This window comes from Actinia tenebrosa, unplaced genomic scaffold (assembly GCF_029948245.1).
Source record: "Actinia tenebrosa isolate PJP-AT-01 unplaced genomic scaffold, QUT_ActTen_1.0 PGA_scaffold17__23_contigs__length_9995812, whole genome shotgun sequence".
Taxonomy (NCBI): Eukaryota; Metazoa; Cnidaria; class Anthozoa; order Actiniaria; family Actiniidae; genus Actinia; species Actinia tenebrosa.
The window spans coordinates 9,168,803-9,196,108 of NW_028292577.1; the positions used below are offsets into that span (position 1 = coordinate 9,168,803).

At 38.2% G+C, this 27,306-nt stretch overlaps 1 protein-coding gene across 1 annotated transcript in view; it reads left to right on the forward strand.

Moving 5' to 3' along the window:
• The first annotated feature begins 692 nt into the window (after window positions 1–692).
• The window catches only part of LOC148910434 (acetyl-CoA carboxylase-like), a 37,312-nt gene continuing 10,698 nt past the window's right edge, over window positions 693–27,306 (forward strand). The window contains exons 1-51 of the mRNA XM_089031599.1: window positions 693–785; window positions 2,657–2,713; window positions 3,286–3,414; window positions 3,649–3,768; window positions 4,095–4,176; window positions 4,446–4,544; window positions 4,694–4,797; window positions 5,551–5,661; window positions 6,024–6,076; window positions 6,475–6,631; window positions 6,991–7,104; window positions 7,597–7,656; window positions 8,385–8,476; window positions 9,100–9,169; window positions 9,551–9,714; window positions 10,184–10,438; window positions 10,644–10,725; window positions 10,853–10,923; window positions 11,568–11,642; window positions 12,005–12,070; window positions 12,547–12,631; window positions 13,065–13,108; window positions 13,523–13,613; window positions 13,999–14,070; window positions 14,340–14,606; window positions 15,000–15,100; window positions 15,529–15,617; window positions 16,231–16,358; window positions 17,259–17,372; window positions 17,991–18,104; window positions 18,261–18,350; window positions 18,443–18,499; window positions 19,157–19,218; window positions 19,360–19,408; window positions 19,764–19,870; window positions 20,107–20,224; window positions 20,908–21,021; window positions 21,421–21,480; window positions 21,788–21,829; window positions 22,339–22,479; window positions 23,177–23,254; window positions 23,341–23,427; window positions 23,767–23,835; window positions 23,931–24,022; window positions 24,259–24,367; window positions 25,134–25,220; window positions 25,314–25,382; window positions 25,475–25,543; window positions 25,999–26,073; window positions 26,407–26,466; window positions 26,927–26,998. Coding sequence (XP_088887725.1) covers window positions 693–785; window positions 2,657–2,713; window positions 3,286–3,414; window positions 3,649–3,768; window positions 4,095–4,176; window positions 4,446–4,544; window positions 4,694–4,797; window positions 5,551–5,661; window positions 6,024–6,076; window positions 6,475–6,631; window positions 6,991–7,104; window positions 7,597–7,656; window positions 8,385–8,476; window positions 9,100–9,169; window positions 9,551–9,714; window positions 10,184–10,438; window positions 10,644–10,725; window positions 10,853–10,923; window positions 11,568–11,642; window positions 12,005–12,070; window positions 12,547–12,631; window positions 13,065–13,108; window positions 13,523–13,613; window positions 13,999–14,070; window positions 14,340–14,606; window positions 15,000–15,100; window positions 15,529–15,617; window positions 16,231–16,358; window positions 17,259–17,372; window positions 17,991–18,104; window positions 18,261–18,350; window positions 18,443–18,499; window positions 19,157–19,218; window positions 19,360–19,408; window positions 19,764–19,870; window positions 20,107–20,224; window positions 20,908–21,021; window positions 21,421–21,480; window positions 21,788–21,829; window positions 22,339–22,479; window positions 23,177–23,254; window positions 23,341–23,427; window positions 23,767–23,835; window positions 23,931–24,022; window positions 24,259–24,367; window positions 25,134–25,220; window positions 25,314–25,382; window positions 25,475–25,543; window positions 25,999–26,073; window positions 26,407–26,466; window positions 26,927–26,998 — 4,866 coding nt within the window. The remainder of the gene's footprint in view (window positions 786–2,656; window positions 2,714–3,285; window positions 3,415–3,648; window positions 3,769–4,094; window positions 4,177–4,445; window positions 4,545–4,693; window positions 4,798–5,550; window positions 5,662–6,023; window positions 6,077–6,474; window positions 6,632–6,990; window positions 7,105–7,596; window positions 7,657–8,384; window positions 8,477–9,099; window positions 9,170–9,550; window positions 9,715–10,183; window positions 10,439–10,643; window positions 10,726–10,852; window positions 10,924–11,567; window positions 11,643–12,004; window positions 12,071–12,546; window positions 12,632–13,064; window positions 13,109–13,522; window positions 13,614–13,998; window positions 14,071–14,339; window positions 14,607–14,999; window positions 15,101–15,528; window positions 15,618–16,230; window positions 16,359–17,258; window positions 17,373–17,990; window positions 18,105–18,260; window positions 18,351–18,442; window positions 18,500–19,156; window positions 19,219–19,359; window positions 19,409–19,763; window positions 19,871–20,106; window positions 20,225–20,907; window positions 21,022–21,420; window positions 21,481–21,787; window positions 21,830–22,338; window positions 22,480–23,176; window positions 23,255–23,340; window positions 23,428–23,766; window positions 23,836–23,930; window positions 24,023–24,258; window positions 24,368–25,133; window positions 25,221–25,313; window positions 25,383–25,474; window positions 25,544–25,998; window positions 26,074–26,406; window positions 26,467–26,926; window positions 26,999–27,306) is intronic.

Sequence of the window (27,306 nt, forward strand, 5' to 3'; positions counted from 1 at the left end):
CGGCCCTCTCTTTTGCCCTCTTTCTCTTCTCTCCTCAGGCCCCACCCCGGGCTACGCGGGCTAGGAACACATTCAAAAATAATTACCATGTTACGGGTAGTAGTATTATCGCATGCCACTCATAGAAAAACCGCTTTAAGACCTTCCCTTTCCCCAGTAAACTGCGAGATCTTAGAAAAAGGCGAAGTAAAACACAAAGTTATTTGAAAGATGATGGAAAGGACTGCAAAGTGTTTTGGTTCCTGGTTGCACGTGCAAATGTAATCTAGGGGGTATTGGGTATTATTGTTAACCTGGTTGAGTTAGAAGTAGTAAGACTCACCTGATTATATACCAAGACAAACCTAGGATTCAAGGTAAAAAATTTTGTCAAAAAACCCCTCGATTTTGCTGGACTTTTAGCCTTTCCTATTAAACTAAATTTTGAGTATTGTATTTTCTAAAATTCGAGCTCACTATTTTTTACTGCCGCTTTGCAGCGTACAACAACAGGAATAAGGCCGAGGTCATTTTGTACATTTGACATCTAATTATAATGTTCTCAACAAAAAATTACCCAAATATTTTAGATTTGTTCGTAAATGATATTTGCAATTTTAGATATTTGTACGTTTAGCCTTATTTATCGAGGTTGCTAGAGCTCATGGCTTTTAGTCAACTTATTGTGTATTTTATGATGCAAGCCAGGAAAAATGTCCACCTCGGAAGACTCTGATCTCAGTGAAGATGGCATAGGAATACATATGAAGATCGATCGCAACTCCAATCCTGGAAAAGAATTTAACGTAAGTTCATAAGTGCAATTGAATCTAGATACGATGTTACTGTCAAAACTCTGTCTGAAGACAGATAGAAAATGAATAGATATTCTATTGTTTTGTCATTGCACTACACTTGCACTCCCACACGCCAGAATTACCAGAATGGTATATCAAATGTATGATTGGGTTTAGCTTATGATTGAATGAAAGCATTATGACAATCAACACTTTGAAATACGACTATGTATTTAGGTAAAAACAAGATTTGTACAACAAGATATGCCCATACAACAGGCATGTACAATTGCCTATCCTTCATTACATCTTTGCACCACTACCATCAGAACCATTTTCAAATTCTCTTTCTTAAATGCATATGTTTTACCTGCCTTGGGAGTCACTAAAAGAATTAGGCAAATGCAATAGTGGAATCTGTTTGTAGTGGTGCAATGATGTTCAAAGGGGGAACAGAAATTTTTTTTAATTTTAAAAAAGCTAAAAAATGCAAAATTTGGTAACGGTCATGTGACTGTTATCTTCCAAGATCCCATGGTTTGATTGACAAATACCAGAACACCAGACTATTCAATTGTCTGGAAAAAGTTGGACGTGATGTTTAAGATCAACGACTTAGGTTACCTATTGTTTTATTTTGTGTGACCAGACATTTTTCCAAACATCTGGTGTTTCACTTTTAATTACTGCAGTTTTTGGGCAAACAATAGACCATTTGCAGGAAATAATCACATGATTGTTACTGGATGGCAAAAAAAATTAGGACTTCCTTTATTTAAAAAAAGTGCTGGATTACTAATACCATATCCAAAACCTTTTTCGAAATACTATTTTTACCTTATAAGATACTTTCAACTTCAAGATTCAAAGCATGTTAAAGTTTATTTGCCATGCAGCAGAGCCTTCCCTCATGGACCTTTACCTGAACTGATTCATTGTCAAAGTGATTTATCAGCATGTTACTCTTTGTTGCATAATGCTGTTTTGTATATTATCCATTCTAGCTAAATAATAAAATTCCAAGATGCAATATAAATTATATATATGTTTTTACAATTTGCCTCTCCTAATTAGATTGACCTCAGAATTTAGACATATTTGATGTGAAGAAGAAATACAATGAAATAATGAAAGTTTAAAGTTGTTTTTCATTTAGTCATGCATTCCTGGAAATATCTAAGTTGTCTAACATAAAGTGATAGTATTAATTATAATGACACTAATATGCTATTCTCATTCTGCTTTGTATATCTGTTCCAGCTCTTATAAACAATAACATATATGCCATATGAGAATAAAAAGAAGTGTCATGTTGAAACTTAAATTTTACTAAAAGCACATAACATGATTTGATGAACTTTGGTTATTGCATGGTTATTATGTTTCCATGATTCTTGCCTTGATGTTCAGCTGGTAGCCTATCATTGTAGGTTTGAATGCCATTTAATACTCAGAATATTATTTTTTGTCTCAGTGGTGTTGGTTTGGTTTGGGGCTCATTTTCTCACTTGTATTGGTCTACTACATATTTTGTTATACAGGAACTATGCTTACATGAGATTTACTGGCTATGCAACTTGATTGCTTTTCATTTCTTTGATAAAATTAAAGCCAAGCAGCCTAATTTCCAAATATATGATATACCTCTTTAGCTTGGGCATAATATTTTTGCCCATTTCAAACCATGCATGTGTACGTCATTCTTCACTAGTATTACTTTACTAATGGTTGTATATTATATAAAAGACATGTGGATATTCATGTATACAACTGAAACAAAAATATTATTTTCAAGAGAATGAAACTTGTTTCGAAATGGGAAAACATTATACTCAAGGAGAGGTCTATCTTTTGACAAGCATGTTGATTTTTGAATTTAGGTCGTCACTCCAGCTGAGTTTGTCAGACGATTTGGAGGGACAAGAGTGATTGAAAAGGTTTGTTTACTGTAGCTATTCTGACTAATGACAACATCAACCTCTAGTTCCCACTCTGAGATCCCGGGGGGGGGGGGGGGTACTCCACTATATTGGCTATACGGGTATGTGTCGCCCTATAGGGTATGGTTTTTCGGCTTTTGGGTCTGGGGTAGGGTATCATTTTTTTGGCATTTTGTCTGGGATAGGGTTACGATTTGGTCGTTTTTGTCTGGCGAATAGACTACACTTTCTGACGGCACAAAAACAATAAAAACGTTAGCAAATATTGATTGCAATCTATTGACTAACCGGGCTTAGTCTGGGATAGGGTGTACAATTCTTAGTTTTAGTCTGGGGGTAGGGTACGTAAAATCAAAATTTTAGGTCTGGGATAGGGTCAGGGTTTAGAGGTCCTGGCGGCACACCCCTACCCAAGTTGGGGAGGTAGTACCCCCCCGGGTCTGAGATCCTTCTATTTAATAGTCTCAATTATTACAGTACAGTGTCAGATAAATTGGCATTCATTTATAAAATTTATGAATTTATAACATGCATGCCTAAATTCATAATTCACTTTTTTAATATTTCAGGTTTTGATAGCAAACAATGGTATTGCAGCAGTAAAATGTATGCGTTCTATTCGCCGTTGGGCTTATGAAATGATTGGGGATGAGAAAGCTATAAAATTTGTCACCATGGTAACACCTGAGGACTTGAGGGTAAGTGCAAAAATACTAAGTGATTTTGAAACACAGGGCAGTTGCGTCGACCTTTTCTGAGTTTGATAAACTGGATTGATTATAGTCTAGCTTTGGTTCAAACAAAACCATACATAAGGAAAGAGGTTTGCACTAAACTATGTGACATTGCACTATGTTTGCTATCTTGGAAGAGATATGTGGCTTGCAGAAATATGTTCTGTAACTGTGAACCTGTATTCCATTTACCTGCAGGCTAATGCAGAGTTCATAAAGATGGCAGACCATTATGTCCCAGTACCAGGGGGTACAAATAACCACAACTATGCTAATGTTGAGCTGATTTTGGACATAGCTAAGAGATTACCAGTCCAGGTAAGGCCCTAACTTCACTAAAAACGTTTATAGTAGGGTCAAATGAATAAGAGCCCATTATGCCCAATTATCTGGGGAACAAATAAGCAATCTAGAACATTACAATACTATCAAATAGAATACCTTTCAGTGATAGGTGTAAAAATTGTAAAGATTCTTTGAATGATTTTTTTCTCTGCAGTTAAATAGGTTATTTTCATGATGGCATCATTTTAATCATTAAGAGAAATAACTCAACAAAAGAAAGTGTTCAAGGGATTCTGGTAGAGGTAGTAAATGACTCTATAATGCAAGTGACCTATTAATTGTTTTGATTTTCTCTCCAGGCTGTGTGGGCTGGCTGGGGGCATGCATCGGAGAACCCAAAATTACCAGAACTGCTTGCAAAAAATGACATTACTTTCATAGGTAGGTTTTGTTCCCCTTAAAAGGTGATTCCCTGTAACTTCACAAGGGGATTCCCTGAACCAATATAGGGGGATTCCTTGAAATGCCAAAAAGGATATCACCTGAATCAATTAAGGGGGATTCCCTGTAACATAAGGGAATTCCCAGAACCAATGTAGGGGGATTCCCTAGAATATCAAAAAGAGGATTCCCTGAACCAGAATAAGGGAATTCCCTGAACCACGATAAAGGATCAATATTAACTCTCTTGTCTATTTTTCATTTAACAGGACCTCCAGAATCTGCAATGTGGGCTCTTGGAGACAAAATAGCATCATCAATAGTAGCTCAGACAGTGGGAATACCAACTCTCCCATGGAGTGGTAGTGGTAAGTACAAGAACCAGATATATCAATTTGAATGAATGAAAGATACGTGTACTTAAAAACATCACAAATTCCTTTAAATTTTTTTTATTGAATTCCACAAACCAAATGAAATTATTTAAATAAAGTTTGTAATTAATCATTTGTTGCAGGGATTCAACTTCGAGACAGTGATTTAGAGAATGGAATAGTAGTAACAGTACCCGAGCATATCTACAGGAAAGGTTGTGTGCAGGACAGCAATGAGGGACTTAAGGTACAATAGCTTTTTTGGACAGTCCACTCTTGTTGTAGCGGACATCCTCTGGACTGCAATAGCGAGATTCCACAATAACAAGAGTTGATTATGTACTGTTTAATAAACGAGCAGGAGTGTTTTATCGGGTATAAAACACGAGACGTAGCCGAGTGGTTTTAGACCCGATAAAACACGATCTGCGAGTTTATTAAACGGCTTAGAAAACTCATGATGTATGTTCTCATATTGTACAGAATTATTTACGAAATGAACCAAGTTTGATAGAGAAAATCCAAGTTAAAGTTTATGCAAATGAAGACGAGTCTATATCAAATATAAAATCACCTTCATGGTCATGATTTCTATTGTGTTTTCTTCATGAATTATTAATAAGTTTTTTAAGTAATGTTTATATAATGTTTATTGCAATGTTGATGGTAATATTTGCCACCCATTGCAACATTAGGTTTTGTCACTCTGCTTTGTTGGGTTGTCCAATAGATTTCTGTTTGGCAATTAACATAACGATCAAAAACAAATGCCTGGTTGTACGAAGCCTGGATAGTGCTATCCAGTGGATAAGTCCATGCTGTTATCTATTAATAAATTTATCCACTGGATAAGATTTACATCCATTGGATAGTGCTATCCAGGCTTTGTACAACCAGACCGTGACTTATTTCAGCCCTACATTTATATTAACTTGCAGTTTACTCTAAATAAATCTTGTTTGCATTCTTGTCTTCAATGTTATGTGTTTGACTATTTTAGAGTGCAAGAACAATTGGATATCCTGTTATGATCAAAGCATCAGAAGGTGGAGGAGGAAAGGGCATTCGTAAAGCCAGCAATGACGATGAGTTTACTAATTTCTTTCGACAGGTAAGCAATGAAATATTTCCAAAAACAAAAACAAAAAAACTATCAAAAACGTGTAAAGAAATGACAATCAAATTGTAAGGAAATCCTATTATTAATTGTTGGGGCCTTAGGAAATAGTTATTGTGTAGTTCCAAAAATTATCCATACCCCCTGCACGGAGGAATTTTTAAGACACCCCCTACCCCCCGGAAATTCCAATTTTCTTCCATACAAACTCTGTAATTATTGTTCTTTTTCTGACACCCCTACTCTTCGGAAATTCCAAATTCCTCTCTGGGGTGGGTATGGATGATTTCTGGAAATACACATTGTTTCTTTGTGATTATGAAATTATATATTTTCAAAATTCTGTTTTTCTTTAGGTTCAAATAGAAGTTCCAAGCTCACCCATTTTTGTAATGAAAGTTGCTGAAAAGTAAGTCCTTTTCTTAGAAATTCTTTGAGAAATGGTTTTATTAATGTTGATAAAAACTGCTATAAATCTTGGGATCTGATTGGTTGGGAACATGTGCATTAAGAGAGCACTGAGCATGCACTTCCATTTTCTATTTTATCATTTGTATCCAATGGCTATTCTAATTTGTATCTTATAAAAGAAATATATAAAAAATACACTTCATTATATAAATTCTGTGTTGTTCAATAAAGCACTTGGGGATTGTTAGAATCTTATGAAGTGTTGAGAAGCATTCCGCTATGCATTATTCTTTTTCTATCAGTCTTGTTTTTTTTTGCTAATCCCAATGTGTGTTATAATGGCATACATGTTTTTTATTTCTTCTAAATGACAAGTGTGACTTATTCTTATTTTAGTGCAAGGCATTTGGAAGTACAACTTCTTGCAGATGAATACGGCAATGCAGTATCTCTCTTTGGAAGAGACTGTTCAGTTCAAAGGAGACATCAAAAAATCATTGAAGAGGCCCCTGCTACTGTATCTAAAAGTGATACCTTCAGGAGAATGGAAGAAGTAAGCAGTTCATGAATGGTACTGAAAATCTGTCACAGGGAGCCCAAATTAAGATATCCAATGAGTATGCCACAGCAAGCCCAAGGGAAAGACCTGTGAATAAATAATAATCATACTCTATACATAAATGTAACATGCTGCCATCATTGTCTTTTTGCGCAATGTCATTCAGAGCTTAAGAAGCTGAGTTTTGCCCCACCCCTCCCCTGGTAGCCTACAGGTCTTCATGTTCCTCTTCATTGCTGTTTACCTATTATCACAACAGTCGTCATTCTCATCCCTTACTTTACTACTACAATGTGACAATGAGTATTCCTATAGGATATATTACTAGACTAATTTGTTGTGATTTTATTTAGGATGCTGTCAAAATAGCCAAGATGGTGGGTTATGTCAGTGCTGGTACTGTTGAGTATTTATATAATGCTGATGAGGACACCTATTACTTCTTGGAGCTCAACCCAAGACTGCAGGTACACTAATAAATGATAATAATAATAAATAATAATAATAATAATAAATAATAATAATAATAAATAATAATAATAAATAATAATAATAAATAATAATAATAATAGTAATAATAATAGTAATAAATAATAATGATAATAATAATAAATAATAGTAATAACAATGATAAATAATAATAATAATAAATGATAATAATAAATGATAATAATAATACAGAATGGGATTTAAAAATTACTGTGATAAAATAACTGTTATTAAAAGTCAGAGACAAAAAAATTCAAATTACTGTCGGATAATTGTTTTATCTTGATGTGCCTCAGCTATGTATTATGTTAACCCAGTTGGATACATAGTTATTCACTAAGTTTTGCCATGCATTATTGTGGGTTATTTGACAAATAATCTCCACTCACTCTTATGACTGACAGAATATGATAATTTAAAAATCCAAAGTATTTGGAAAACATTGTAAAGTATTGCTGCTTTGTATTTAGGTTGAGCATCCATGTACAGAGTACATAGCTGATATCAATCTGCCAGCTGCCCAACTGCAGGTGAGTGGATTGATGGGTGAATGGAAAGATGGAAGGAAGGAAGGAATGGATGGATGGAAGGAGGGATGGATGAGTGGATGAAGAGAAAGATGGATGGGAGGATGGATGGATGGATGAGTGGATGAGTAGATAGATGAATGGAAGGAGGGATGGATGAGTGTATGAAAAGAAAGATGGATGGGAGGATGGATGGTTGGATGGATGAGTGGATGAGTAGATAGATGAATGGAAGGATGGATGAGTGGATGAGTAGATAGATGAATGGGAGGATGGATGGATGGATGGATGAGCGGATGAGTAGATAGATGAATGGAAGGTTGGATGGATGGATGGATGGATGGATGGATGAATGGGAGGATGGATGGATGGATGGATGGATGAGAGGATGAGTACATAGATAAATGGAAGGAGGGATGGATGAGTGTATGAAAAGAAAGATGAATGGGAGGATGGATGGATGGATGGATGGATGGATGAGTGGATGAGTAGATAGATGAATGGGTGGATGGATGAGTGGAAGAGTAGATAGATGAATGGGAGGATGGATGGATGGATGGATGGATGGATGAGTGGATGAGTAGATAGATGAATGGATGGGGATGGATGAGTGGATGAATAGATAGATGAATGGATGGGGATGGATAATGGATGGATAGAGGGATGCGTGGAATGATAGATGGAATGGGATAGCAGGTGAATATTAATGCATGTGTCTAATTTATTTTTAGGTTGCCATGGGGTTGCCACTTCATCGAATTAAGGAAATTCGAGTTCTTTATGGAAAGTCAGCATTTGGCAGTGAAAACATTGATTTTGACCAGTAAGTCATTCCCCTAGATTTTTTTCTGTTTATTATTGCATGTCAATCACGCAGCCCGCCTTTTGAATTGAAAACAGAGAAAGCGTTTGCAAATAGATCTTCTTCCAATTATACTCTATACTTGACTCAGTTGACTCCATTGACTCCATTGAAGTCGTCTTTCGTGATTGAAGTTCAGACAATTAATTCATCACAGAATTTGCTTCCAAACTCAACAAAATAACAAAAGTGTTAAAAGGAAAATAAAAGAACTATTACTCATTTTGCCTGCTAAATTGAGTATTTAAAAAATATATGAAATCCAGCGAAATACTTTGAATCCTTTGAATATCAACAAGCATAAGAAGGGCACAGGGAGCCCAATTTCCGAAAAGTGAAACAAGTATCCATGAGTTCGCCAAAGAGTAGTTTGATTGCTGATAGCCACTAACTATATTTTCAAATCAAACGCCCGCTACATTTGAGGATACTCTGCAGTCCTTATTGCATGATCAAGAAATCCTAATGATTAGCTGTACACCCAAATGAATAGCAAAACAGATTAATGTTTTCTCATTACAATCTTTATTATTATTATTTAATTAAAATGCATCTTTAATGTATATTTTCATGTATTATTCCAGTACTTCAGATTGCAAGAAACCAAAGGGTCATGTGATTGCTGCCAGGATTACTGCAGAAAACCCTGATGAGGTAGTTTAATTTGTACTCAACAAGTTGTTAGTTACAGGCTCTTGTTCTTAATGTCATTGTTTCATTCCGATGTTGATGCTTTTCTGATGGAAGCTCTGTGCTGGAAGTTGACTCTTCTGCATTTTATTAAATGCATGTTAATGTAACTTCTGGGTCATGGGTTCTGTTTTTGAGCTTGGCCCATTATTCCCAAGTAGAGTTGAATTTTTTAGGTTTCTCCCTTGACTCAAAGGTTTTTCTTCAGGTTCTTCAGTTTCCTTCCCTCCACAAAACACCCTAAATTCCAATTCAATCTTTGAGTTAGACATTCACTGACTTAGATCAGCCTGAGGTTTCAAGGTATTGATAAAAGTTGAATAGTTTGTTTTTCTATTCCCTAAGGGTTTCAAACCAAGCAGTGGTACAGTCCAAGAGCTGAATTTTCGCAGCATGAAGAATGTCTGGGGTTATTTTAGTGTAGCAGCGGCTGGAGGCCTTCATGAATTTGCGGACTCACAATTTGGACATTGCTTTGCTTGGGGAGAAGATAGAGAAGATGCAAGGAGGTAATTTTAAAAGTCATGCTTGAGAATCCATATCTCCTGCACTAAAAAAGTTGTAGCAAACAGTTTTTTTTGTTTAGGAAAAAACTTTTATCACATTTTGTTGCCATGGTTCTAGCAGCTGATGATGATGATGGTGGGGATGATGATGATGATGATGATAATGATGATGGTGGTATTGGTGACGATGATGATGGTACTGATGATGATAATGGTAATGATGATGGTGATAACATTAATGATGGTGGTGATGGTGATGGTATGATGATGATGATGATGATGTGATGATGATGGTGATGGTAATGATGATGATGATGATGATGGTTAAATATGGTGGTGGTGGTGGTGCTGATGGTGGTAGTGGTGGTGATGATGAGAATGTTGTTGATGATGGCACTGTGGATGCGGAAATTTTTACATTAATTAATGGTCATCATTGCTATCAAACCTCTTTTCTTTTCTCTTTTGCTAGAAATCTTGTACTCGCACTAAAAGAGATCTCAATAAGAGGGGACTTCCGAACAACAGTTGAGTTCCTAATAAAACTTCTTCAGCAAGACTGTTTTTTGAACAACACTTTCAACACTGGCTGGCTTGATGGCTTGATTGCAGAAAGAGTCCAAGCAGAAAAACCAGATACCATCCTTGGAGTAATTTCCGGGGCTATTCACATAGCAGATGCTGCGATCTCAAAGAAATTTGCTCTCTTCAAAAATGCTATTGAAAGGTAACTCTTGGACCAAGTGACAAGACTCTTTGTTTCATGAGTTTATCTCACTCACGATCCCAGAGCTGGCATCTTGTTGGTTGGGGGTGCGCAGTAAGAATGACAGGGCTTTTGGGTTGAGATTGGAGTTTATCTACTTTATTCTAATTTGGTAAATCTTATAGAAAAATAATTTTTTGAAGCCTGATGTTATTTGCTTCTCTAGAGGGCAGATTCTACCAGAAGATTTTTTAGGAAATTCAGAAGATGTTGAAATCATTTACGAAGGCTTCAAGTATCGTATCAGGGTATGCTATTATTATTATTATTCACTGATCTAAAGTTAACTAAAGTTAGGTCATTGCGACCAACTGTAGCTAAAGTAAATGACATTAGCCGTTGACATTATTTTTATGTTATTATTTGGTTACCTAGGTTACAAGATCTGGCCCAGGATCATATTTTCTGAAGATGAACAATTCTACTGTAGAAGTTGATGCTCACAGGTACAGGAACAAGGAAATTCAGTGACCGTTATCCAATAAGTGTGTCACGGTAGCAGCTTGTTGGTAGAGTAGAGCCACCATAGAAGTGGTTTGTGTATGATTATGAAGGTCCCACTCAATGACACGGTCACGGCACGGTTGACAAGTGTGGCTGGGAGTTGAGATTGGACTGCATGGTACACATCAAGCTAAGGGAGGGGAGGGTAGAGAAAAGAGAGTTCCATTCCATTCTTCTCCTACCTAGATGTTTATAATTAAAACACCAATGATGACAAAATGGTAAATTTTATACCATGAAAAGATGAAAAATGAAAAAACTTAAACTCGGAGTAAAAGACGAAGGACCAGCGTCCGGAAACGTCAGTAAGTTTTTTCTTTTTTTCATCTTTTCATGGTATAAAATTTACCATTTTATCATTACTGTTTCATTAGTTTAATCAGATTCATCAACATTACACTGCAATACAGTTAAACTTCCCAAGAAAACATGCACGGTGGACAGATACGAGAGGTCAAGAGGCCGACAGGAGAAAAAAGCAGGATGGTAGTCCCAACTGACATTTTCCCCCTATTAGAAACGCAGGACGCAGCTCACACTAGTTTTTAGCTAGTTATTTCGAATTAAATAACCGTTTCTGTTACAGAATGAGTGACTATGGCCTCCTGCTGTCTTTCAATGGAAGTAGTAACACGTCCTACATGAAGGAAGAGGTTTCCACGTAAGTCTTTAGTTCCAGATAGAAATTCCTTGAACTTGATGTGCTGGAAACAATGAAGCTTCTTCTAATATTTGGGAGCTCACCAAAACGCTTGCAACAAACTTTTTCTTGCTCAATTGAAATATGTGGAAAAGATACTGCAATAAGTACTGCGAGTGAGCTTATGATAAAAAATAGTTTGTTGATGTGTCAGGTAGCTCTTCTCACTCTGATGACCTTGAAAGTGAGTGTTCTTGGGCAGAAATATTTTGTTCCGTCCAAGATGACTGCCACATGTCAAAGGCTCATGTAAATGTAATGTGCTGTTGAGGTCTGAAATTATTTGATACTGAATCCGACTTCCCTGTCTTGTTCTGTTTCAGGTATCGTATGACGATAGGAAGCAAAACGTGTGTGTTCCAGAAAGAAAATGATCCCACTGTTCTGAGGTAAGATTGACAGCTGCCAATCATGTCTTCTTTCTTCATAAAGTGGTAGGGGAGGGGTGGGAGATTGAGGCGTAGAAGAGAAAGTCTCACTCGGCTTGAAATCATACAATGATCAGCTTAGTTGTAATCAAGAGTAGTGTAGCCGCAGTTTAATAACCTCTCACCGTTGGTGTCTTGGATTCGATCCCCAAACTTGGCATCACATGTGAGTAGAGTTCATTAAGTCTCTCCTTTGATTCAAGGAGTTTTTGTCCAGGGTTTATAGTATTTCTCCCTCTGCAAAATCTAACACATAATTAAATTCAAATTCAATCCGTGAGTTAGCCTTGCCCTGACTATGATTAGCTCAGAGATTGTTTCAGGGTATCAATCAAATTTGAAGGGTTTAGAGGTTAATATCGTTCCATTTGAATGTGCCCAAAAACAAGCGAAGGATCGAACAAACAGCTTTAAAAATAACAAACATTATTTTTCAGATCACCTTCTGCAGGGAAACTGATCAACTATCTTGTTGAAGACGGAGGCCATGTATTTCAAGGAGAATCGTACGCAGAAATTGAGGTACGTCAACCGTTAATAGTCCCTTACACAGTTTACTGTGCCATCGTGAAAGGTAGCCGTGCGTTTGCATCGAAGCGAGCCTAACGGTGAGCTTGCAATGATAGAGACATGTGAATAATTGTCCAAAGTGTTAAATAAGGTCTCTATCATTACAAGCTCACCATTCGTCTTGTTTCCATGGCACAGCTACCTTTCAAGATGGCGCAGGGAACTGTGAAGGGGACTATTAAAACCTCTTTACCTTGGGTGTAATATTTCCCAATTTAATACCATGTGTCATGTCATTCCATAGAGTGTCATTTGCACATTAAAAGTGCCAAGACACATTACACGTGGTCTGAAAAGGGGAGACACCACTACTGCACAGTTGCCAGGCCCTGAACAGATTACTTCATATTCCAATAAAAATCTCAATTAATCTTAATACTTATAGGTTATGAAGATGGTGATGCCATTGACTGTCCCTGAAAGTGGATGGTAAGTTTTAACTTTTTTTTTTCTCGACCTACTTTTCCTGCCTACTGTTTTTTCTTTTTTTTTTCTTTTTTTGTTGTTGTTGTTGTTGTGTTTTTTTTGTACGTTAGATTTTCTTGTTTCAATCGTCTTGGGGTTAAGATTCTTTTTTTGAGTGACTTGTATCATCTGCATCTGCACCAGTTTGAGATGTTGGAAATCACTCCGCCAAGGGTCATTGTTTCCTACGCTTCTATCGGGTTTTCTCAGCATCCCTATGTGTTTAGATCAGCGTATCTAATAAGGGAAAACTGTTTTCTATTATGTTGACGATAAACAACCTGGCATTTGAGAAGGAACGAAGGAATGAAATGCAAAGAAACTCTCAAATTTTATCCTTCCAAACCAAAGAAGCTAACGGTCTTGTTTTCTTTTCAGTGTTCACTTTGTTAAAAGCCCCGGTGCGGTTCTGGAACCAGGAACGTTCTTGGCCAATCTTGAACTGGATGATCCTAGTCAGGTCACTCAGGTTAGTGGTTAGAACTATGAAAATTAGGCTGCATTTACACGGTACCGGACGAATTTTTAAAATCAGTCAAAATTTTGACCTGTGCATATACCGTTTACACGGAACCGTAACAAATACGTTACACGAAACCGGTCTCAAATTTGCAGGGCTTGGCGTACGAATTTTTGCTCGGGTAGCTCAGTCCCGTGTGAACGGAACACCTAAACGTGCAACTCCGGTTAAAAGTCCGTCCGGTAACGCGTAAACGCAGCCCTACTCTCTTTGGTCTCTTCTGGTATTTATCATGTGGCCATTTTCTAAGCTTTTTCTATTATTCCTTTGATTCAATTGAAAGACCCATCTTTTTATTGATGAAGAATTACTTTTTTTGCCATTGCTTCCGCAGGCTGAAATTTACCGCAAGCCTTTCCCAGAATCGGAAGATGGTATTAAAGGGAAGGGAGTAAAAAGACACCAGGTAAAACACTAAATAATGATTACATGGACTAGATGATGATGGTGGTGATCACTGGTGAGGTGGTAATACTTATGTCTGACAACGATGGTGATTGGTGATAATGGCGATGATCAAAATGATTGTTGGTGGTGGTGGTGATAGTTCAATGATGAAAGTGGTGATGCTTATGACTGACAATGATGAAGATTGATGATGACGATGATGATGATGGCGATGATGATAGTTTTGATCAGGCTCCATAACGCTCATTTTGCTACTTATCGTCTCAGGTCTTCCGGAGGACTTACGAGAGCTTACAGCACATCATGGATGGATACTGTATAGATGAGCCGTACTTCTCCGAGAGAGTCAAAGAAAATGTAGGGTTGCTATTAAAGTGCTTAAGAGATCCTGCGTTACCTCTCTTACAACTACAGGAAATGATGGCATCCATATCAGGACGAATCCCTTCAACTGTGGAAGATTCCATTAAGAGACACCTTGCTAATTATGCCAGTAACCTGACGTCATTGCTTAATCAATTCCCAAGTCAACAGGTAAAAAGAGTGGCGCTTTTGTACACATTGCTATCTGTAGTGTACAGCAACACAATCATTAATTCAATGTAGCAGTGATAAAAACAATAGCAATAGCGATGACGGTGACGGTGACGGTGACGGTGACGTTGACAACAATGACAACGACAACTGCAGAGCAGCAACGTGAACTACAACAACAACAACAACAACCGTAGCAGCTGCAACAACAACAACAATATAACAGCAACAGAAATAACAACAGCAACTACAACAATTTTTGTTGTGAAGTGTGATCGTCCGGGTGACTGTAGTACACTCTACACTCACCCGGACGATCACATTTCACAATAAACTTCAACACCTGGGTTCAAACCATTTACTCTTGATAACAATATTACTGCTTCTTTCTAGATTGCAAACGTGGTGGATGCTTATGCTGCCACGTTGACCAAAAGAGAAGAAAGAGATACCTTTTTCCTTAATACTCAAGGCATTGTGCAGCTTGTACAAAAGTTTGTATAATGACCGCACCTTAACTAAGTTTATTATACTAAACCGTGAGAAATCTGTTTTACGTCGCTATGGTCATATGTTCAAACAGCCCAAAAAGTCCTCAGCTGACCATTGACCAATTCTAAGATAGCGAACTTGGTTAATTGCGGACTAGCTTCGGTAAAACACTCGTTTTTCATTATTATTTTCATATGACGTTGATCAAAGCTACACCACAATGAACCCTGCTTTTCGAACTCAAAAAAGATCTCCCTGCATTTGTTAAAAACTGTGTCATTGCCTTTATTTTCTTCCAATCCTTGTCCCAAAATAAAGAACCACAGGGCAGCGAAAATTAAACCCAGTTACTCATTCTAGATGTTAGATATCTTAGTGAGCTTAATTTTATAAACCTGTATGGACCGACTGACAATTCTCTTTTATCAAGGTATCGAAATGGAGTTCGCGGGCATCTGAAGGCAGTGGTACTAGGGCTGCTGCGACAGTACTTACAAACTGAAATGCTGTTTAACGAAGGTGACAATCAAATGGAATATTCTTTCGCGTTACATTTCAATTCATTACGGTTCAAGTCGTTATATATGTTGTTTAGACGCCAATCAAAACGTTTCCATGGCATTCCATAGGCACGTGCTCTTGAAAAATTTGCGTCTTCCAAAAATGTTATGGAAACGCTTTGATTGACATCCACCAAATCCCTATGATTCAAAATCCCTTGAGAAATAAATGACAATGAAACAGCCACCATTTTGGTTGATCTAACAAGAGAAGATAATAAAATTGCTTTGTTATCCTCAACCAACATGGTGCCTATGACAACGGCAAATAAATTGTACCATTCCCCGTCTAATATTAAGAAGCCCTGCATGTTGAAGTATGACAATGTTTTTTAAATATCTAAATAAATTTTTAAGGCCCCTTCCACACGTATCTGGATATTTTTGAAAACGGTACTTTTTTTGGCGTATCGTCCTTCGTTCCTCACGTATCCTGTGAATACGCCTCTTGAAAACGCAACTTTTCGAAAACGGATAGTTGTAGAAGGGTGAAAACGGTTCAAAAACGCTACGTGTAGGCGCGATATTTTTTTAATAAACGGAATAAAAAATTGTGTTTTTTATTGTGACAGGAAATTTCGAAAAATGCATAAACATGTTGCGTGACAAGCACAAGAAGAGTGACATGTCTTCAGTCATCTCAGCTGTGTTTTCTCATGCTAACGCCGCTAAGAAGAACACCTTGACTGTATTGCTTATTGTAAGTATCAAGTTCTGTTCTGTACCATTGTTTAATTTTCCCCTCAGAAATTTTATGCTCAACGAGAGCGGAACCGTAAAATTCATTGCCAATCTTTTGCTGCCTCGGCAAGTTTGTTAGAATTCTCCCTAGATTCGAAGTTTTTCTGGTTTTCCGCCCTCCGCAAAATCTAACATGCTAATTTCCAATTGGATCGGTGAGTTACCCATGTCCCTGACTTTGATCAGCCCATAGGTTGTTTCAGGGTTCTATCTGTGAGTTAGCCGTGCCCTGACTTAGATCAGCCCAGAGGTTGTTTCAGGGTTCGATCTGTGAGTTAGCCTTGCCCTGACTTAGATCAGCCCAGAGGTTGTTTCAGGGTTCTATCTGTGAGTTAGCCTTGCCCTGACTTAGATCAGCCCAGAGGTTGTTTCAGGGTTCGATCTGTGAGTTAGCCATACCCTGATTTAGATCAGCCGAGAGGTTGTTTCAGGGTTCGATCTGTGAGTTAGCCATACCCTGATTTAGATCAGCCTAGAGGTTGTTTCAGGGTTCGATCTGTGAGTTAGCCATCCCCTGATTTAGATCAGCCGAGAGGTTGTTTCAGGGTTCGATCTGTGAGTTAGCCATTCCCTGAATTAGATCAGCCTAGAGGTTGTTTCAGGGTTCGATCTGTGAGTTAGCCATACCCTGATTTAGATCAGCCGAGAGGTTGTTTCAGGAATCGATCTGTGAGTTAGCCGTGCCCTTACTTAAATCACCCCAAACGTTTTAGGAGAGCACACGAGTATCAATATGGAGCTCATGCATCTCTTAAACTGCTGTGCACAACTTTGCTATGAATTTGTGGTGTTGTGCAAGGTGCGAAAGCAAGAATATTTTGTGCAAGTCAAGTGAGATTTAATGTTTTTTTTTTTTCAGGATCAACTTTGCGGACGTGAAGCGGGTCTTTCCGATGAACTTCACGATTTACTACTGGAACTTACTTCCCTGAACAGACAGGAACATGTGAAGGTTGCTTTGAGGGCAAGACAGGTATGTTTGTTAGGATAGCGAAACAGGGGGAAAGAGGGGGAGGGGCAAAGGCCGAGGAAGGGGCAGAGGCAGAGGCAGTTGTAGAGGCAGAGGCAGACGTAGAGGCAGAGGCAGACGTAGAGGTAGACGTAGAGGCAGAGGCAGACGTAGATGCAAAGGCAGACGTAGAGGCAGAATCAGACGTAGAGGCTGACGTAGAGGCAGAGGCAGACGTAGAGGCAAAGGCAGACGTAGAGGCAGGGGCAAAGGCAGAGGCAGGCGTAGAGGCAGGCGTAGAGGCAGGCGTAGAGGCAGGCGTAGAGGCAGGCGTAGAGGCAGGCGTAGAGGCAGGCGTAGAGGCAGGCGTAGAGGCAGGCGTAGAGGCAGGCGTAGAGGCAGGCGCAGAGGCAGGCGCAGAGGCAGGCGTAGAGGCAGGCGTAGAGGCAGGCGTACAGACAGGTGTACAGACAGAGGCGGACGTAGAGGCAGAGGCAGACGTAGAGGCAAAGGCAGACGTAGAGGCGGAGGCAAAGGTTTCTAGTAGGGATGATGGGATAACGAGAAAAGTTTTATTTATCTCTTGAAATAGATATATCTATAATCCTTTCTTCTTCAGCTAACTCTTGTCCCGTTTCGTAGGCATTGCTGGCTTCTCAACAGCCATCGTACGAGCGCAGACATAACCAGATTGAGTCTCTGTTTTTGTCCGCTGTTGACATCATGGGGAACCAGTACGCTCCTGAGAATCTGCAGGTCAGAATAAACGTCTTTCTGAAACGCTTAGGTTTTTGGTTTCAGTATCTATAAATATTGCAAACTCAGACCGTTTTAAATTTAATAGACGAAAGCCAAAACACGAGTTGCCTGTTTTGCAGCAACCTACGTTCTCAAAAATCCGTTATTTTTTAGAAACTGATCTTTTCGGAGACGGCCATTTTCGATGTCCTTCCAAGTTTCTTCTATCATTCCAACGAGTCTGTCAGGACCGCTGCCTTAGAGGTTAGACATTTTCGTTTTATTTCCTCGTTTATACGCGAGAAATATGAAGTCCGTGTGTTAATTATTCATTTTATTGGCGTGTACTTTGATAGGTTTACGTTAGAAGAAGCTATCAAGCTTACCAGTTACACACTCTCTATCACGAACAGGTATATTTTATTTAAAACTGCATGAAAATTATTTTGGAACACATAGAGTTATTTTCATATGAGTTGGAAACGATACGGCAATTTTTTTAGCCGTACTGTAGCTGTACTGTATCTTACCGTGACCGTAACTCAGCGTTGTGATTGGGTGCATTACTTGAAGACAATTTGAATCCATTTGAATGTTAGTGTATGTCGTAACGTATACGTGCTGTAAGCCACTACCTCACGTTTGGCACTCCATTACGATAATCATTCTTATGGGAGGACATTTCAATGTTACGGCATGTCGTACCGTGCACGTGCTGTAAGCCAGTACCTTAAATTTGGCACTCGCATAATATAACCATTCTCATGGGAAGCCATTTCAATGTTACGGCATGTGCTATCGCGTACGTGCGGTAAGTCAGTACCGTATGTTTCCCACTCATACGATAGCCTTTCTTATGGGAATCCATTTCAATGTTACAGCATATCGTACCGTGCGCGTGTTGTTTGTCAGTATCGTATGTTTCCCACTCATATGATAACCATTCTTATAGTCATTCAGTCAATGTTCTGGCATGTCGTACCGTGTACGTATTGTAAGTCAGTACCTTTCCCACTCGTAAGATAACCGCTCTAACCTTCTCCAATATTTAATTTTTTTTCATTTTGTAGCTTTTGGATAAAGTTTCAATTATCGAGTTTCAATTTTCTTTGCCTTCTTCTCATCCAAATCGGTAAGTATTTAAACATTAGCACCGTTTGTTTGATTGGAATAAACCTTTTGCATCAAGCAGTCACATAGTAATATCAGTTTTGTTTCCACACTGTAGACAAGAAGAAGATTAAAGATGTTTATGATGATATTTTTTCCTCAGGTCTCTACATAAAGTGCCATCAAGTAAAACCATTCTTGCCATGCCCAGGGTAAGACTTTACATCCCTCAAGTGACAACCATGTGAAGATTAACAAACCGGCTCTTGGTGTTGCAGGGCACCTGAGGCATGAAGGCAATAAAATAATAGCCAAGAACAATGAGTTTGGAGCTAAATGTAATACCCTGCAATACAATAACCCGAACCCAGAATACGATACATTTTGCAACACCAAGAAAGGCCCGAAAAACCTTGTTTTACGCCGATGAATTATTAAGAAATATTGCGTTAACTAAATATGATGATGCATTAATCCTCTACTCTTCTCCGTCGTCGACTGGAGACTGACAAATCACGTGATGTTTGAAAAGTTTATAACATATTGTATTTTCGTGTTTGTTGATAGGTGCGCAGCTTGAGCGAAGATCTGTTTGATCTCGTTCATCATCAGTCTGAGCCTTGTAGCCGCACTGGTGTCATGGCTGCCTTTGAAACAATGGAAGACTTTGAAAGGTAAAAACATGATGATGATAGTGGTGATGAGTATAATTAATATTGATGACAATGATAATGGTGATCATTAAAAAAAAAAAAATTGCTGATTATTATCATGATGATACCTGATAATGATGGTGATCGAATGACGCTACTTGTAATGATGATTACGACGATAACTGCTGCCAATCTTGCACTGTAATCACACTGTCCAAGTATTTACGCAGCTGTCTTTAACATTGTCTCGTATTTAGGCATTTTGACTTGGTCATGGGGAGGTTCCAAGCACCAAACTTGGTTCCCAAGTCGCCCAAGCCGGGATTTAAACGATCGGGCTCTGGTTCATTAATGGAAGCAGAAATAAAAAAACAGGTAGATACAGATATATATAGATATGTCTGATAAACAAAAGGCTGATAAAACAGCCATCCAAAATTCGGAGATTAGGAGCGAGACCGAGCCAAAGTTGAATAATATTTGGTTTTCATTTTATGTGGAACAGTTTATTAAAGTGCTACTCTGACGAAAATCGCTCAAACTTGGATTCAGCTGAAACTTCCTAAGAATACTCTTTAAAGGTCCAATAATCACTGTATGAAGTGTTTTAGCGATTTTCGTCAGAGTAGCACTTTAATATTTGAGTTAAAATACGTTTCCCTGAAAACCTTAACCATTTTTCGTGTTGGATGCGAAATTTTCCAGCGGTATTTTTTTTCTTGACGTATGATCTTGCGCATGCGCGTACTGTACTTTTTTTAGCCCTGCCTCTTTCGTGCTTCTTGATTGGTTGACTTTGTAGCTAATCAAAATCTCACAATTCTGCTTAATAAGCACATAATCTGCCTTCTATTGTGATTAGTTGAGACCGTAGCCAATCAAAATCCCATAATTATACTCAAGAAAACAGTCTATCTTCTGTTATGATTGGTTGAGGTTGTAGCCAATCAAACGTCCCAATTTCCACTGATACGATATTTCTGTCGTCTACAATGATTGGTTGATACTGTAGCGATCCCCACTAAAACAAATTAACCTATTGGTTTATTTTTCGATAGCAAAGTGGCTGTGAGGAAGAGCCAATCCACATCGTTAACATTGCTCTCATGATTGGAAAGAATCTCAACATGGACGAATGTCGTGAGGTTGTGTCACAGTTTACCATGCAAAAGGTATTTAAACAAAGTTGGCAGGAGAGTATATTAATGCAAAGCTGGAAATTCGTTAGATTTTTGAGCGCACTAAAGGTTAAGGGGAATCCAATGTGGAATATCATTAGTGCATTCACTTCTCACCTTTAAGGTCTCAGTCCAAGCATTCCCAAGACAGTCAAATGAAAAAAAGATGGAGGCCATCTCGGTGCAGTTAACAATGGATGCAAATGAGAAATCTTCTGTTAAATAACACCAACATGGCTGTGACGATGTAACGTTAAAATGTGCTAAAGGAAGCTTTCGGCTGTGGCACATGCGTCAGTTTGAAAACTTGATAGGAATCTTGCATCTCACATGAGTGGATTCTTTAAACTATTATGGAACTGAATGAAAGAAATGGAATGCGCTTATTTTCAGAAAGATGTGCTGAAGGAGAAGACAATCAGAAGAATTACATATTTGATATGTGATGGCAAGGTAGTGTCGAATAATAATTCTACATGAAGTTGATTGAACTGAATAGTTGAATGGTGAATTATTTCTTAATTTGAATGTTGCATGTTTTAGTTTTGAAGATTCACTTCCAATATATTAATGGCGTCATTTAAGCAATTTGAGTGTAATTGTTGTAATGCTGCATGGCCATTATTGAGAAAACAAATTTACAATAACCTTCATGTAAACCACGAGTTTGTGTGAGCCAGCTAAATTTTGTATGATTGTGAAGCCTTGTACTTGACGTCTTATATATTGTTTAATTATTTGTTATTTTTCGTTTGGACAGGGTTCATTCCCATGGTTCTTCACTTTTCGTGCCAAGGACGATGTATGTATTGAATATATTTGCATTTGAATCGAAATTTTTTTTATTGATATATCATTGTCAAGTCTAGTTGGGTTGAATCTGTATCGTAGAAACAACTATATAAGATTAAAAGAATATTAGTAGCAGCAAACCAGACAGCAGCAATAATCAATTACGAAAACAGCAACAACAACAGCAACAAAATCAGCAGCAGCAACAACCAACAACAAAAAGACAGCAACAACAACATCAATAGTATAGCAACAGCAACAGCAGTAGCAGCAACAACCAACAGCAACACAGCAGCAGCAGCAGCAACAACAACAGCAGCAACAACCAACAGCAACACAGCAGCAGCAGCAACAACAACAGCAGCAACCACAACAACAGCAACAACAGCAACAGCAGTAGCAGCAACAACCAACAGCAACACAGCAGCAGCAGCAACAACAACATCAACAGCAGCAACAACATCCTAACTTACTTTTTTTTATTTGATGAGAACGAACGCTTTTTCGTATAACTTTTAGTTCGAGGAAGATCAAATCTATCGTCATTTAGAGCCAGCTCTTGCCTTTCAACTCGAGATAAACCGCTTGAGGAATTTCGACCTGGAACTGATCTCTACAACCAACCACAACCTCCATCTTTACTTTGGCTCAGCTAAAAAGGTACTTTACTTTATTTCAATATGTTTAAAAATATATCATACATTTATCACCATCGTCGTCGTCGTCATCATTGTCAAAAACTCATTTTCATCATCTCATAATAAGCACTATCGTTATTATCATCTTCTTCACGGCCACCTTTATCAACAACTCATCATCATATCACATGCAAATCATCATCATCATCCATCATCATCAGCATCACCACCACTACCACCACCACCACCATTATCTGCACTCGAATAACCATCATTATCAACATCCATCATCATCATCACCACAACTATCATTATCACCATCACCACAACTATCATTATCACCATCACCACCACCACCATCATTATTATCATCATATAATCATCACCATTATTATCATGACCATCACTATCACCACCGCTATAATCATCATCATCTGCATTACAGTTACCATTATTATCATCATCCATCATCATCATCATCACCACAACTATCATTATCATCATCACCACCACCATCATTATCATCATCATATAATCATCACCATCATCTGCATTACAGTTACCATCATTATCAACATCCATCATCATCACCATCACCACCGCCATCATCATCATCATTATTATCATCACCACCACCACCACCATCATCACCACATCAGCACTACACATCATCACAGAGTTCTCAGTGATAATTCTCATTCTTTCTCCCTTCTAAACAGCTGAGTAACAAGACCGAGGTGACAGATTATCGCTTCTTCATTCGCACCATCGTCAGGCACTCGGATTTCATAACCAAGGTAGTACTAATAATTTGCAAGAGCTTTTCATGTGATGAATTTTCATTCAACTCTGACTCACCATCAATCATCATCACTATCGTTAGGAAGCTTCGTTTGAGTACATGGAGAAAGAAAGTGAGATTCAGCTCTTGGAGGCTTTGGATCAACTGGAAGTGTCTTTCAGCGAAAGTGTAAGAAACATATTGTCAATCTTCTACTTCTCCTTCTTGCATGGATATTCTGTTCGATTTCTTTCTTTCTTGATTGCTTGTTTGCTTGTTTGCTTGTTTGCTTGTTTGTTTGTTTGCTTGTTTGCTTGTTTGCTTATGTGTTTGTTTGCTTGCTTGCTTGTTTGCTTGTTTGCTTGTTTGCTTGTTTGCTTGCTTGTTTGTTTGTTTGTTTGCTTGCTTGCTTGCCTGCTTCTTCGTTACGTTAGTTACTTAGTTTGTTCGTTCATAGTATTTAACTCTTCTGGTGTTGTTCTCAAACTTGTCTGTCTCGGCCCAGTCTTATTCTTGGCTTCATTTCAGCCCAAAAGAACCGACTGTAATCATATATTCCTACACTTTGCTCCCTGCGTCATCATTGAGCCCGATCGGGTGAGTACAACCACATAACCTGGCCTAGAGTTACTATATACGTTTTCTACAACGCTAATATACTAGTATAATGATTGTATTGATTTTTGTATTAGATCGAAGACAGCATTCGTCACATCGTCATGCGCTATGGGCGGAGACTCTGGGCATTGCGCGTCTTGCAGGCAGAAATCAAAGTTTCAATCAGGTGATTTGAAGTTCCACCAATGTTTACGCCAATAATCACAAGAAGTTACTAGTTGAGACTGCGTTGGTGTGTTGAATACAACGAGTGATAAGAAAGAACCTCAAATGCTGTGTAAAATTACTTCCCAATTCTACTGTTTTTTGACGTCCTTCTTTCCTTTCTTCTTTCAATTTATAGATCCAAAACCTTTGAAAAAAAAAAATCAACATTGATCTTTGTAATCGTTCTTCTCTCAGACTTACTCCAAATGGAAGTGTGATTCCACTGAGGATGTTCATCTCCAACGAGTCTGGTTACTACCTGGACTTCTGTACGTACAAAGAAGTGGTGGACAGTCGAGGACAGGTAGAAATCAAAGACTGTAACTTTAATGGAACTTTTATCTTAGGCGTAATGATTTCCCATTCTCCACCACATGTCATTCCCTAGAGTATTATCTTTTTATTTAACGTTTGCGCATCAGAAGGCACATGAATATGGATACGACTCAAACAAAGAATCGTATTCCCAAAAGAATGACACGCGGTCTGAAATGGGAAAATATTACGCACAAGTTAAAGTAAGTCTATTGATAGAAGTCTTACATGTTGGTTATGTAATATATACAGTATGAGTGGCCGTATTGTATCAGATATACAACCACGAGGCGTAGCCGAGTGATTGTATATCTGATACAACACGGACACGAATACTCTATATGACTTATCAAACGTCTAGGTTAGTTCCTTTGTGTTTCACTAAAATTTTCAAAATCAAAGTGAATTTGGCCAAGAAAATCCAACTTAAAGTTTATGCAAATGAACAGTTTTGTATCAGATTTTTGTATCAAAACTCTTCATGGTCGTGATTTCTGTTGTGTTTTCCTCATGAATTATTAATGAGCTTGATAAATAGCTTTAGCATAATGGTTAGCATCTATTTATCGTTACCTCAATATAAATGTAATGTTTAGCATTATGTATGGTATCTAACTCGTAAAGCATATTGGTTTAAGTTTCCTCCCGGAAATAAAATTAATTTAATCATTCGTGTGCACAGTTTGTGCAGGAATACGCCTCATTTGCGATACTCATTTACATTCAAAGATCTAACAAATTTGTTATTACTGCAGATGGTGTTCGAAACCTACGGATCCAAAAGAGGCCCACTTCAAGGGTTACCCACCATCACCCCCTACGTCACCAAAGACCATTTACAGGTTAGTCTTAATTAAATGGGGTGATCCCGGCTATGCTTGAGTCTTGATGTACCTTTACAATGCATGAGGTTGAAGATCTACATTATTTTCTAGCTGAAGCGATTCAAGGCTCAGTCTCTTGGTACGACCTATGTCTACGACTTCCCAGAGCTCTTCCGTCAGGTACTTTCCCATTCACGCTATTTGTGAATTATTTTCAAAATGTACCAAATGACTGTTTAAGTTATATTTCCCCCCCTTTTTATAACCTCAAGGCTGTTGTGAAAATGTGGAAAAAATGGGCAAAATATTCTGTTGAAGAAGTGGAAACACCACGTGATCCGGTGAGTATGTGACAGAGTTACTTCTTTCTCTTTCTTGTTCTCTCGCTCGCTCTGTTAACCTCCCTCCCTCCTTTCCTTGCTTCCTCCTTTCCTTCGCTTTCGCTTCCTTGCTTCCTTGCTTGTTTGCTTTCCCCTTGCTTCGTTGCTTCGTTGCTTGCTTCGTCCCTTCGTTCCTTACTTCCTTGCTTCGTTGCTTCGTTGCTTCGTTGCTTCGTTGCTTCGTTGCTTCGTTGCTTCCTTCCTTGCTTGTTTGCTTTCCCCTTGCTTCCTTGCTTCCTTGCTTCATTGCTTGCTTCGTTCCTTGCTTGTTTGCTTTCCCCTTGCTTCCTATGCTTCCTTGCTTGTTTGCTTTCCCCTTGCTTCCTATGCTACCTTGCTTCCTTGCTTCCTTGCTTCCTTGCTTCCTTGCTTGTCTTGTTGGTCGAAACTTTATACCAGATCTTTCTATTTTGCAGATAACTGTAACTGAGTACATTCTGGATGAAAACAACCAGTTGATGCCCATCAATCGTTTGCCTGGGGAAAACACGGTAATAAACAGCGCAGTACCGTCAATCATGTAATTCCTTGAAATGCCCTTGAATGTAAAGATGTTTTTAATGCTCTGGAAAATTCCTGGGAGATTTTATTTTGCTTATCAGAGTTTTGTTATAATTTTGACGGTTACTAGCGCTACTATGGTATCGTAATTCCTGGAAATGTCCTGGAGATTTCTAAAAAAATCTCCTTTTTCCTATAACTCATAAAATTCCTGAAATTTCAAGTTATTTGTGTGTTCAATTTTAGAAAAAAATAAATTATTCATGTAGGTGGAGTTTCTCGTCGTATGTAATCGATATTTACATTTATTATATATTTTTTAGACTGGAATGATTGCCTGGAAAATGGAATGCGCGACTCCAGAATGTCCAGAGAAAAGAGAGGTAAAGAGGTGTTGCTAGATCACATGACGGCAGCCATGTTGGATGGCAGGAACAATACGATCGTTTTACATGAGAAAGAATTCAATTTCTCAGAGTAAAGGAATTCTTTAGACCTATTTCCTTTGGGCATAACATTTTCCCATTTAAGACAACGTGTCAACGTGTGAGTTATCCATATTCATGTGTCGTATGATACTCTAGGGAATGACACGTGGACTGAAATGGGAAAACATTATGTCCATCTGCCATCTTTTAGGTTACTTTTAGGACTAGGACAAACGTCGAACTTTCCATGCACCGAACTCATTAAAGACAATGGATATCAAGTGATAATGAGGCGGCATTCTGTGATGTAATCAAGTTCGGTGCATGGAAAGTTCGACGTTTGCCCTAGGCCTTAGGTACTTATACTTAGGTTATTTGTTATATATATATATATATTCTATTTTTTCTATAACAGATCATCGTTGTTGCAAATGACATCACACACATGATTGGATCATTTGCGATCGAAGAAGATTTTCTCTTCAAGGTTAGTAAACGCGCGCTTTCCGACTTGATCGCCAACCATCAGCGAACTTTTTGTTCTTAGCTTAACATCATTTTCCCCCCTAGGTTTTCTGTCCCCTAAACAACCACTTTTACTCAAAAATTAAGAAAATAAAACTCATTTTAACAAACGACTCGCCAAACATGTTCTAAGAATAGTTTTTTATAGCTGCCATCTTGGTTGAATTTAACAAAAAAATCGTCACTCGTCTCCGTTCTATCAACCACCATGGCCGCCATGTCTTTTGTTATTTCAGGCCTTGGAATGATTGAAGACCAGTAGTTATGAGA